Below are 14123 nucleotides of genomic sequence, written 5' to 3' on the forward strand. Positions count from 1 at the left end.
GTACAGTACAAAGGTAGGATAAATTGCATATAGAATAATTTAGTCAGGAGTCAGCGGGTGATGCTCATGCAGCGAGTACTGTTTTAGATTCGCTTTACTTTTACTTTTTTTAACCTTTGATCACCCTTATTCAACTTATTTTTACCTACACCAAAAGACTCTTGCTATTTTTTTGGACTTATCGTTAAGAGTTTATTGTGAATTTTTGAGGATATGCAATCAGAAATGTCTCTTAGATCTAAAGAACGACAACCTGGGCAGAACCCGAACGGTAACGGAAAGAAGCAAGCTCATCCGCAACGCACTGAATTAACTTATGAACTGTTTCTGGAGGTTTTGGATAAAAAGTTTCATAAACTACAACAAATTTTTAAACAAGATATAAAGGCTTTTCAAGATTATATGGTTAAGACGGATTCAGTAATTGACCAACAGCAAGTTCTTATCACATCTCTACAAGAAGACGCTCGGAAACGAGATTTGATAATTGAAAAATTGCAACAAGATTTAATTTCGACCACTAAACTGGTGGAAACACTTAAAGCCAAGAGTGTCGACTTTGAGAATCGGTCCAGAAGACAGAACCTACGTATACTTGGTCTCCCAGACAGCATAGAAAAAGGCGACCCTTCCAAATATTTTGCTCAACTTTTAAAAATTGCGTATTTCCAGATAACCCTCCGTTACTTGATCGCGCACATAGAATTATGCGTTGATCATCGAGTGCTTCAGCTAAACCTTTGGTTGTAATTGTCTGGTTTCATTACATACATGACAAAGAGCAACTTATTCGTGTGGCTCGGCGGGTAGGAATGGCTAAATTTCAGGATTACTATTTCCATTTGATAGAAGATTTTAGTCCTGAAGTAATGAAGGAAAGGCTTCTTTTTAAACCACTGATGTCTGAATGTTATGAGAAAAATCTAAAACCTGCGCTCTTATACCCTGCGAGGCTTAGAATCTCTCTGCCGAATGCTCCACGCCGGATTTTCCTTTCTACATCTGAAGCGAGAAGTTTTCTGAAGGAGAACTTCCCTACTGCTACAGACACTCATCATCTCTAATAAATGAGTGATTTTGATCGTGTAAGATGGTTTTCGATTCCTCAAACCAGATTTTGTTTCTGGCTATTGGTGTAGTTTATCCTATACTTTATATTTAATTTAAAGTGTTCTTTCGTCATATTAATCGGTCTGTTTTATACACTTTAACCAGTATGCTATATTGCTGACTATTATTTTTGTTCCTTCAAAGATGTATTTTTAACCCTTCGAAGGTGAATTCTTTTTTTATTAAGATGGTGGTTTTTTGGAAAAATATTTTTGGTTTTTTTTAAGATGGCATTATTTTTTATTCTCTCCTTCTTCCTACAATGCATTGCTTATCACAGTTTAAATATTTTTTGATTTGTTTGTGTTATAACCAGATTTATAAGCTTTTAGTGATTATATTCTTTTTGTTTTTTTTTACAACCAAGTATATTAAGAAGTGTGGTTTTAGTATAGTGATCATAATTTTTAAAGTCTGGGTGGATTTTTTTTTAATATATATCCTTTATATACTGAGTGGTCTTCCGCTGATATGGGGGTAGAGTTAGTCTCATTTTTTCTTTTCCTAGCCTTATTTTGGCATTTTCTTTTCTTTTTCTTGTGGGGGTGGGGGGTGGTCTGTTTTCTAACTCTATTTTTCTTTTATCAGCTTGTTTTAGTTTTCTCATTTGGGCTGTTTTTGAACTACAAATATGTCTACGATGTCATCACTTCCGGGTCCACTCTCTATTTTTGTTCCTCTTCCGCTTGCATGAGTTTATCATTTGGTTAACCCTTTTTATACCAAAGGGTTGATTTTAGAAATATGGCTCAGACCATCAATTTTGAGTCTTGGAATACTAATGGTTTAAACCATCCGATTAAACGAAAGAAGATTTTCAAAGTATTCCAAAGACTTAATGCTCATATCATTTTTGTACAAGAAACTCATGTGAGCAAGGAGGACAACTATCCCTTTTTTAGGTCTTGGCGGGGTCAACAGTACCATTCGAATTCGAATGCCAAAGTAAAGGGAGTTTCAATTTTTATTGACTCCTCTATTGCATTTGTCCAACACGATATCTTTTCTGATCCGAATGGTAGATTTTTGTTAATTATGGGCTTACTTTGTAATAAAAAGGTTGCTATGGTTAATGTTTATGCTCCAAATGTGGATTGTCCTGATTTTTTTAAGTCCTTATTTACTTCTTTACCTAATCTAAATGAATATAAGTTGATAATGGGCGGTGATTTTAATTGTTGTTTAAATCCTTCGATGGACAAATCTATATCTACTCAGACTTTACCCAATAAGTCGGTCACTTGAATCAACTCTTTCATGACTGATAATGGACTTTTTGATATTTGGAGATTTCAGCATCCTAAGGATAAGGAGTTTTCTTTTTTCTCACATGTTTATCGTTCTTATTCGAGAATTAATTATTTTTTTATTGACTCTTGCTTGATTCCTTTGGTAAATGGTTGTGATTATGATACTATAGCTATTTCTGACCATGCTCCATTAAAACTTTCTTTTAAATTTATGGATATAGTTCCTAATGCTAGACAATGGCGATCTGACTCTACCTTATTGCAAGATCCGGACTTTATTAAATTTATGAATGAACAGATCGACTTCTTCTTTTCAACCAACTCCACAGAAGATATTTCTTACGGGACACTTTTAAAGCATATATACGTGGACAGATTATTTCCTATTCTGTTGGTCTGAGAAAACGCATAAAGAAGGAAGCTCTTTTATTGGTTGATAAAATTAAAGAGATTGACAAGAAATATTTGATTACTCCTAGTAAGGAGCTTTACAAGCAAAGGGTTGAACTTCAAACAGAATATAGTTTATTACTTACATCTTCGATTGAAAATCAACTGATGAAGTCCAGATCTGATTTTTATATACATAGTGATAAATCGGGTAAACTATTGGCTAGTCTACTGAAGAATGTTTTGGTTAAACATCAAATTACTAAGATCCGTCGGCAAAATCGGGACTTGACAGTTAATCATGATGAGATAAATGAATCATTTCAAGATTTTTATACTTCCCTATATCATTCGGAATTTCCTCAGGATTGTGGTACCATGTGTGATTTTCTTGGGAAATTGAATTTCCCAAGATTATCACCAGAGGATCTTGCAATATTGGAAGCTGCTATGACTGATGCAGAAATTAAAGGGATTACTTCCTCCATGAATTCAGGGAAAGCACCTGGTCCGGATGGGTATACAGCAGAATTTTTAAAATGTTTTTCTGCTACTCTTTCTCCTTGGTTATAGAAGGTTTTTGAAGAAGCAATTAGATTGGGAAATTTGCCACAATCTTTTTATAGAGCTTCCATCTCTTTAATATTGAAGAAAGATAAAGACCCTACTGATTGCGCATCCTATAGACCAATATCCTTATTGAATGTAGATTCCAAGATTTTTTCCAAGTTACTTGCATCCAGGTTGGAGAAGGTATTACCCCAAATTATCTCGGAAGATCAAACCGGCTTTATTAAAAACCGTTACTCTTTTTTTAATGTTAGGAGGTTATTGAATATTGTGTATACTCCTTCACATAATATTTCAGAATGTGTTATTTCATTAGACGCGGAGAAAACACTTGACAAGAGTTGAATGGCCTTACTTAATGTGTTGGAGAAGTTTAATTTTAGTCCGCCATTTATTTCCTGGATTAAATTGATTTATCACACTCCAGTAGCCTCGGTGTTTACTAATAATCAAAGATCTCCCTTTTTTCATTTATTTCGGGGCACTAGACAAGGCTGTCCTCTTAGCCCATTATTATTTAATATTGCTTTAGAACCTTTGGCAATTGCCATCAGAGAATCACAGGATATTTCTGGTATTAATCATGGGACAGATATTCATAAGTTATCTTTGTATGCAGATGATTTATTATTATTTATTGCTATCCTGAGAAATCTATTCCAGCAGTTTTATCATTGTTGGCTCAACTTAGTGATTTTTCTGGGTATAAATTGAATCTTAATAAGAGTGAATTGTTTCCTTTGATTAGACAGGTCCCAATTTATGGAAACTTGCCTTTTAAATTAGTTAATGACTCTTTTATTTACTTAGGGATTAAAATCACAAAAAACCATAAAGGGTTATTTAAGGTTAATTTTGTACCCTTAATTGATCAGATTAAACGCTTGTTTACTAAGTGGTCACCATTATCTTTATCTCTGATAGATAGGATTAATGCTATTAAGATGGTTATTTTACCCAAGTTTTTATATATTTTTCAAGCGGTACCAATTTTTATTCCGAAATCTGTTTATTACTAATGTTGATTCAAAAATTTCCTCATATATATGGCAGAATAAAAATCCCAGGTTAGGTAAACTATACTTACAGAAGGCAAAGAAGGAAGGTGGGTTAGCATTGCCTAATTTTAGATTTTATTATTGGGCAGTTAATATTAGATATTTGATATGTTGGTTGAAAGATTGGGATGGATCTTTTAGCCCTCATTGGGTGAGCTTGGAAATTAAATCGGTACCAGGTTATGCACTGGGTTCTATTTTAGGGACTTCTCTCCCTTTTGCTCTTTTTAAATTGCCGAAACGAATTGACAACCTGATAGTTAAACATACTTTACATATATGGTTTCAATTTCGGAAATTTTTTGGGTTGACTCAGTTTGTTTTAAATATTCCTATTGTATCCAATTGTTTTTTCCACCCTTCAATTATAGACCAAGCTTATTCGGCTTGGAAGACTAAGGGATTACTACGATTTTCTGATTTATTTTTGGACAATTGTTTTATGTCTTTTGAGCAATTATCTAATAAATATAATTTGCCTAGATTTCATTTTTTTAGATATTTACAGATTAGACATTTTTTAAAAAAATACTGCACTTCCTACTTTTCCAAATTTTGTGTCTTCAGGTATTTTGGAGAGTTTGTTTGAATTAAACCCTTTCCAAAAAGGGCTTATATCAAAACTTTATAATTATGAAGATATGTTCAGAGCCCCTTTATAAGACAAAAAATGATTGGGAAAGAGAGCTTAATCTTATTATTCCTATTAAGAATTGGGATAGAATTCTTCAATTAGTTAATACATCATCTATATGTGCCAAACATTCATTAATACAGTTTAAGGTCATACATAGGGCCCATATGTCCAAGGATAAATTAGCTCATTTTTATTCTTATATAAATCCTATTTGTGATAGATGTCAATCTGAAATAGCATCTTTAACTCATATGTTCTGGTCGTGTCCGCTTTTGAAAAAATATTGGAAAGATATTTTTGATATTATCTCTGCGGTATTGAACATTGATTTACAACCCCATCCTATTACCACAATTTTTGGTTTATCAATGATGGACTCATTTATCTTCTTCCGCCTGTCGAATGATTGCGTTTCTTACTCTAATGGCTAGAAGATCTATTTTGCTGAATTGGAAGGAAATTAATCCTCCCACTGTATTTCATTGGTTTTCTCAAACTATGTTATGTTTAAATTTAGAAAAAATTAGAAGTGGTGTATTTGATACTACTATTAAAATTGAAAAGATATGGAGACCATTTATTCAATATTTTCATATGATGTAATATGACCCTGTTTCAAGCCTATTTGATTTTCCAGTTTTAATTTTATATATGTTGAGAGGATCGGAGTTGACGACACTGATGATTATGTATTCTTGTGAGATATTATAAACAGCCCCCCTTTTTTTCTTTTTCCAGTTTTTCTCTTTCTTTTTTTGCTTTTTTTTCTTTATTAGCTATTAGATTATTAGTTTAGTTTTTTTTGCATAATAATTTTTTTTCTTTTTTGTTTTTTTTTATTATATGTTATGATATACCCAGATTTACCTTGTTCATCTATATACTGTATCGTTCATGATTTGGGAATACTCATTTATACTGTAATCATTGCTTATGTATTCTTTCATGTGCAATGGAAATGTGTATGTTTGTAATCCCATTACCTATATATCAATTGTATTTTGTTGATATTAATAACAATAATAAAAAGATTGAAAAAGAAAGAAAGAATAATTTGGTCAAACCTATCACAGATCCGACAATGTCCTGACATATTGAATGGCGTCTATCATTCGGTTTGTCTGGTCTCAATGCTTCTTCAGTTCCTTTCTACGTTTGTGCAAAGTTTACACGTCTTAGCAAAATGACATCCTTGCAGTGAATAATTCGGTAAACAAATCCATCTCACATCTCTCACAGAGATACTTTTAACGTTCTGTATTGAGAAGTTTACACAATGCAATCAACGACAAACCATCACAGGCCAAGATTTATAGCATTACTGGATTAACTAAATGTAGCACAGCTATTGTATCTACAAAGTAGTTTGGTCTTTCCTAACTCTTTTAAGAATTAAAATTAAAAAATATTTATAGACTGTATACCTGAGAGGACTGAAATTATTTTTAACAACGCCTTGTGCTTTTTCATCAGCAGCTTCTTCTCCACACACAGTTTACGGCTTTGTTGACACAAATTATGGATTTCATTGATGCTCTGTGGGGAATCAACAAAATGATGTAATGAAAAGCTTGATATTAACGCTGGTGTACATCAGTGCAAGCCACAACAAAAAAAAAGTTATAACAATACAAAATGTTATAAATATCCATAAATTTACATATTTTAATATCCATAAAATTCAGCGTTTTTCTGGCTGCACGTCATTAATAATTTATGTAGATTGCCAAACTCTGGACAGCACATGAACTGTATCAGATCAATTGCAAGAATACAAGTGTGCTTGGAGCCAATTGACCATGTGGTGAATTGACTGGGCCTCCCACATGTGGAAGACGCTCTTTTTGGTGCAGGCTTTCGAGTGCTCATGTTTTGGTCTCAGTGGGTTTGGGTTCATCACAACTTGCCCAGCCTGTACCATTACCAACAATCATACTACTCTGTTGGCATTCTTGCTTCTCACATAATGAAATCAGTGCAGCAGCAGATTCTGAAACACTCCAACCAGCATCTGTATCAACACAACTTTCTGGTATTTTTGCCTATGATAATGTTATCAGCAAATATTCATCAGGAACAAGTGAGTACCAAGTGGTGTTTTCTTTCCATCACTCCTACAGCCCCTTTGACTTTTTAGTAAGGTTGGTATACATACTTTATTTTCTTATGGAAGGTACAAGAGTAACTCCAAATATCCTGACAGGCTGTATCACGGCAACTATGGAAACATGCCCAAGAATGACAAAAAGTAGTGGATACAGCCCTGTCCATCACAGGAAAAGCCCATCCACAAGGAACATTGCTACAAGAGAGCAGCATGTATCAAGGACCCCCACCACCCAGACTGTGCTCTCTTCTTGCTGCTGCCATTAGGATGGCGATACAGGAGCCTCAGGTCCCAGTTTGTCTTCTCTTGCACATTGATTGTTTGTCAGTCTTGGAATTTTTCATTGAATTAAGTTTTTCATTGAATCTATTGTATTTCTTTGTTCTGTGAATGCAAGAAAATGAATCTCAAGATTGCATGTGGTGATTACACACTGATAATAAATTTACTTTGAACTATGAAGCATCAATTATACAATTATCTGTTGGAACTTCCATTTCTACAGAAAACTAAATTTAGATATGAAGGAAAATAAAGGGGATATGAAGTTTCTACAGGAAAATGCACTGAGGCATTAAGTGAGGCAGACACGAGGCACCAACTGGCCCACTCCTAATTCTATATATTATATACTCTGCAGAAGATAAAACATCACGGCTGGCTGTGCCTGTGTGTGTATACACAAAGAGGCAGTGTCCTATTTGCAGAATGAAATGCTAATTGTTAAGTCAGTAGACAGTGCCAACAGTTCATTGCTTTGTTTTAATTGGTTTATTCTGGGTCACAGGATGTCAACTCTTGGGCTCCCTTAAACACACCAGGGGCACATTCCCCATGTTGCGAAGCTGGTCAGGTCCTCCTCTGCTGAACTCCCTGGGATCCTGTTCCCTATGCTCTCTTTAAATTAATCAGGTTCATTGTAGAAGTTATACTACTGCTAAATGTTAAAAAGTATTAATCAATATCCAATAGTCTCAAACATCTAAAGTGCCTATAAGACATATATTTAACACCCCCCAGAAGTTTTCATGTTTTATTGTTTTACCACATTGAAACACAGAGGATTTAATTTGGCTTTTTTGACACCGATCAACAGAAAAAGACTCTTTCATGTCAAAGGGAAAACAGATCTAAATTAATAACAAATATAAAACAAAATGATGTGCAAGTATTCGTGCGCCCCCCCCCCCCCTTAAGGCGCCACATCATCACTGATGCATCCAATTGGTTTTAGAAGTCACATAGTTAAAGGGGGATCTATTTTTGGAGACCTGTGTGCAGTCAAGGTGTTTCAACTGACTGCAGTAAAAATAAACCTGTATCTGGAAGGTCCAATTACTGGCAAGTCAGTATCCTGACAAAAACTACACCGTGAATACAAAAGAACACTCCAAGCAACTCTATGAAGAGGTTATTGAAAAGCATAAGTCAGGTGATGGATACAAGAACATTTCCAAGTCACTGAATATCCATTAGAGTAAGAAATGGAAAGAATAGGGCACAGCTGTAAATCACCTAAAGCAGGCCATCCTCAAAAACTGAGTGACTGTGCAAGATGACTAGTAAGGGAAGCCATCAAGAGACCCATGTTACAAGCCTCAGTAGCAGAGTCGGGAGAGACTGCACATACAACTGTTGCCCAGGTGCTTCAACAGTTGCAGTTTTATACGAGAGTGACAAAGAGAAAGCCACTGTTGGAAAAAAAACTCACACGAAATCTTAGCTAGAGTTTGGCAGAAGGCAGGTGGGAGACTCTGAAGTCAGCTGGAAGGTTCTATAGTCTGATGAAACCAAAATTGAGCTTTACGGCCAGACTAAACACTACATTTGGCGCACATCATCAAAAACACACCATCCCTACCATGAAGCATGGTAGTGGCTGCATCATGCTGTGGGGATGCCTCACTGCAGCACACACTGGAAGGCTTGTGAAGGAAGAGGGTAAAATGAATGCAACAAAATACAGGGAAATCCTGAAGGAAAACCTGATGTAGTCTGCAAGAGACATGGGAGATTTACAGACAGACAGACATACTTTATTGATCCCGAGGGAAATTGGGTTTCGTTACAGTCGCACCAACCAAGAATAGTGTAGAAATATAGCAATATAAAACCATAAATAATTAAATAATAATAAGTTAATCATGTCAAATGGATATTAAGTCCAGGACCAGCCTACTGGCTCAGGGTGTCTGACACTTCGAGGGAGGAGTTGTAAAGTTTGATGGCCGCAGGCAGGAATGACTTCCTATGATGCTCAGTGTTGCATCTCGATGGAATGAGTCTCTGGCTAAATGTAGTCCTGTGCCTAACCAGTACTTTACGGAGTGGATGGGAGTCATTGTCCAAGATGGCATGCAACTTGGACAGCATCCTCTTTTCAGACACCACTGTCAGAGAGTTCAGTTCCACGCCCACATCATCACTGGCCTTACAAATGAGTTTGTTGATTCTGTTGGTGTCTACTACCCTCAGCCAGCTGCCCCAGCACACAACAGCAAACATGATAGCACTGGCCACCACAGACTCATAGAACATTCTCAGCATCATCCGGCAGATGTTAAAGGACCTCAGTCTCCTCAGGAGATAGAAAATTTGTTTTCCAGCAAGACAATGACTTCAAGCAAAAAGCCAAAGCTGCACAGGAATGGTTTAATACAACAAAGTCTATGTCCTGGAGTGGCCAATTAGGAGCCCAGACCTCAATTCAATTGAGAATTTGTCGATTGACTTGAAAAAGGCGGTTCACTCATAATCCCCATGCAATCTGACAGAGCTTGAGCAGTTTTGTAAGGAAGAATGTGGAAAAATTGTAGGGTCCAGATGTACAAAGCTGAAACAGAGCTACATACACAGACTCAGGGCTGAAATTGTTGCCAAAGTGCATCTACTAAATACTTATGCAATCAATTATTTTGTTTTATATTTGTAATTAATTTAGACCACTTTGTAGGGATCAGTTTTCACTTTGACATGAAAGAGTCTTTTTGTTGATCAGTGACAAAAAAAGCTAAATTAAATCCACTGATTCAATGTTGTAAGAAATTAAAACATGAAAACTTCTGGGGGGGGGGGGGTGAATGCTTTTTAATGGCAATGTATGCTGGATTTACAGTTTACTGCATGGTAAACAACATTCACATAATTTAATTGGTACAACTTGTAGAGACAGAATCCAGCTTTTAAAAAAAGTCTGAAACTAGCCAGAGTTGTAATTTATAAGTCAGTTTACATTAACAATGAGATGCTACAAGAAAGTGTGTTGAGTGTAAATGAAATGCAAGTGATTTAATGGCATTGATTCTGAGGCATAGTGAAACAGACTGCAGTTTCAAGGAGGGAAGGAGCTGATCACAATGAGTCCAGAGTCCAGCAATCTACACTGAGGTTTGTATGAGAAGTTTTCCCTTTGGCAGCTTGGAACTGAAAAAAAATTGCATGCAAGTTATAGTTCTGAACCCCACCCAGCTGGCATTGAACTCAATCTGAGTCTGTGTGGGACACAGATGCAAATATTATTTTCTAGGTACAGTAAATCTTAGTGACTGTGGGAAAAGGAATGACCATCGGTTTCAGCACGTGAGGGTCACAAGGAGAAAATAATAAAAAAGGAAATGTTACATAATTCAGGGTTCAAAGACCAGATATTGGAAAGGTACAAAAACAAGGGTTGTTTTCACAACTGATATCAACTTCCCTAATATTGACTGCTGTCTCCTTAGTTCAAAAGGTTTAAATGGGCAGAATCAATTAGATGTGACAGGACCATTTCCTAACACAGTATGCGGATAGGTAGACCACAGAAGAGGCCACACTGGATCTAGTACTAGGCAATGAACCTTGTCAGGTGACAGATCCTCAGTAGGCGACAACAGAGATAGGGAGCACCACAACTCCCTGACCTTAGCATAGCCACGGACAAGGATATGAGCAAATGAAATGGGAAAATATTTTATCAGGGGAGGGCGAATTATGATGTTGATAAACCAGAAACGTAAATTGGAGAAATGCCCAGCAGAAATCTGGAAGCTGTTTAGGGACACTCGCGTGGGGATTTGGACAGATGTATTTGGCTGAGAGAGAGAAAAAAAGGATGGTAAAGGAACCATAGTTGATAAGAGAAGTGGGACATTTATTCAAGAGGAAAAAGAAAGCATACTTAAGATTAAAGAAACAAAAATCAGACAGTGCTCTTGAGATTTATAAGGTAGCCAGCAAGGAGTTTAAGAGACTGAGTAAAGAATAAGGGTACATGAGAAAAACCTTGACAAGCAGGATTAAGGAAAACCCCAAGGTGTTGAACACATGTGAGGAGCAGGAGGGTGTCTAGTGTGAGAGAAGAATACATGTTTGTAGGTGGAAGAGATGGAGGTTCTTAATGAATACTTTGCTTTAGTGTTTACCAGGAACTTTGACAAATGTGAGGTCACTGTAGAATAAGTCAACATGTTGGAGGATGTTAAAGTTAAGAAAGAGGTAGTGTTCAAACTTCTGAGAAACATTAGCATAGATAAGTCCCCAAGGCTGGATGGGATATATCCCAGGTTACTAGTGTAAGCAAGGGGAGAGGTTGCTGGGGCAATGACAATGATGGTTGCATGAAGGATGGCAAATGTTGTTCTAGGTAATCCTGGGAATCAGAGACCAGTGATTCTTACATCAGTGGTGGGCAAACTATTGGAGAAGTTTCTTATGGACAGGATTTACAAGCATGTGAAGAAGCATAGCTTTATTAGGGATAGTCAGGATAGCATTGTAAAGGGCAAATCCTACCTCATGAGCCTAACAAATTGGTGACAAAACAAACTGATGAAGGAAGAGCAGTTGATTTTTAAAAAAATAATTGAGATTCAGCACGAAATAGGCCCTTCTAGACCCTTTGAGTCTTACCACCCAGCAACCCCTGATTTACTCATAACTTAATCATGGGACAACTTACTGTGATTAATTTGGCCTACCAACCAGTACACCTTTGGACAGTGGGTGGAAACTGGAGCACCCAGAGGAAACCCACACGGTCATGGAGAAAATCTACAAACTCCTTACAGGTAGTGGTGGGAATCAAACCCGGGTTGCCTATACCATAAAGTGTTGTGCTAACCACTATACTGCCGTATGCTGTATGTACTGTGTGGTGTATGTGAATTTTAGTAAGGAGTTTGACAGGGTATGTTCATCCAGAAAGTCATGAGTCATGGGATCCAGGGAAATTTGGCTATATGGATTGAGAATTGACTTGTCTACCAAATGCAGAGGGTGATAGTAAATGGGAAGTATTCTGTCTGGATGTCAGTGACAAGCAGTGTTCCGCATGATCTGTTCTGTGAACATCCTATACAGTGCTATTTTCATAAGGTGGATACAAATTTTGTTGTCTTGCCCCATTGCCTTTGGGGATCAGATATTTTAATGCATTATCTTCCTTTGACAGTTTGAATAATTTTTTTTTAAAAAATCGACCTCTTGGTGGGTTACAGCTGGAGTGAGAAGCTCTTACTCCTTCTACAATTGCTTCATTACCAAGATGGAACATAAACCTGAAGGAAACAATAACTGTTAAGATTCTTAGCTAGTCAAAGAAATAAAAGTTATAGAAATTGGTTTAGCCAACCTCAATGAGGATGGCACGCTTTGAAACTCTCTCATCCTGGAAGAGCAGCTCCCTCAGCTCGTTGAAACGTTTCTGCATCTGTTTGCGCCATTCTCGCTCTCTCAGGGTGTGCAGCAGTGGATTCTTCCTGGTCTTCCCTAGCTCAGACTCAATGCAGCTCTTTAAAATAAACATAATATATGTTGCACAGAAATGTAAGATCACATCCATAGGCAATGTCTGTTATGCTTCTAAAGATACCCTGTTATGCTTCTAAAGATACCATACTGCACAGAAAGATCAAACTTTTGCTGAACTGCAGAGGTTAAACAGCCAGAACACTAACATAAGCACACTCAAAGTACTGAATGAAGATCTGAATCTTAAAGGTGATTTGGGAGACAACTTTTTCCACACAGGGGATGGTGAACATCTGGAATGAACTGGTTGAGGCAGGTACAATTGCAATGTTTAAGACACATTTGTACAGGTACTTGGAAAGGGAAAGTATAGAGGAAAACACAAGAGACTACAGATGTTGCAGCAAAGAAATTGCTGGAAGAACTGAACAAGTCACACAGTATCTGTAGAGGCAAAGAGACATTTGATATTTCATGTTGAGATTGTGCAGGAGGACAGCCTGGAAAGCCTAGGGGGATATACGCCTAACATGGGCAAATGGGAATGGTGTAAATAAATATGGTTAACACCAGACCATTCGGCAGAGGAGCAGGATGAGGCAATTCGGAAGAACATGGAGTCTACTCTGCCATTCCATTACACCTTGTTATCCCTCTCAACCCCATTCTCTTGCTTTTTCCCTGTAACCTTTTATACCCTTACTAATCAAGAAGATATTAACCTCCATTTTAAGTATATCCACTGATGGCCTCCACAGCCATACGTGGTAATGAATTCCACAGATTAACCACCCTCTGGCTCAAGAAATTCCTCATCTAATTTCTAAAGGAACACCCTTGTATTCTGATGCTGCGTCCCCTGGTCCTAGCCTCCCTCTCCACACTCACTCCAGCTAGGGCCTAGGCTTTTCAATATTTCATAGGTTTCAATAAGATAAAAACATAGAAAACCTACAGCACAATACAGGCCCTTTGGCCTCCAAAATTGTGCTGAACATGTCCCTACCTTAGAAATTACTAGGCTTACCTACAGCCCTCTATTTTTCAAAAATCCATGTTCCTATCCAAAAGTCTCTTAAAAGACCCTATCATATCCGCCTCCACCACCGTTGCGGGCAGCCCATTCCACGCAAATCACCACTCTGAGTAAAAAATCTTACCCCGACATCTCCTCTGTACCTACTCTCCAGCACCTTAAACCTGTGTCCTCTTGTGGCAACCAATTCAGCCCTGGGAAAAGGCCTGACTATCCACATGATAAATGCCTCTCA

General features: G+C 37.1%; 1 protein-coding gene across 3 annotated transcripts in view; it reads right to left on the reverse strand.

Annotated features, from left to right (window-relative positions):
- LOC132381535 (uncharacterized) overlaps nucleotides 1–14123 on the reverse strand; it is a 127294-nt gene that overhangs the window by 20098 nt on the left and 93073 nt on the right. For all 3 annotated transcript variants that reach the window (XM_059951023.1, XM_059951024.1, XM_059951025.1), the window contains 2 exons: nucleotides 12734–12892; nucleotides 6440–6551 (listed from right to left, as the gene is read on the reverse strand). In XM_059951023.1, the coding sequence (XP_059807006.1) occupies nucleotides 6440–6551; nucleotides 12734–12892 (271 nt within the window). The remainder of the gene's footprint in view (nucleotides 1–6439; nucleotides 6552–12733; nucleotides 12893–14123) is intronic.

Source organism: Hypanus sabinus, chromosome 26 (genome assembly GCF_030144855.1).
Source record: "Hypanus sabinus isolate sHypSab1 chromosome 26, sHypSab1.hap1, whole genome shotgun sequence".
NCBI classification, from domain to species: domain Eukaryota; kingdom Metazoa; phylum Chordata; class Chondrichthyes; order Myliobatiformes; family Dasyatidae; genus Hypanus; species Hypanus sabinus.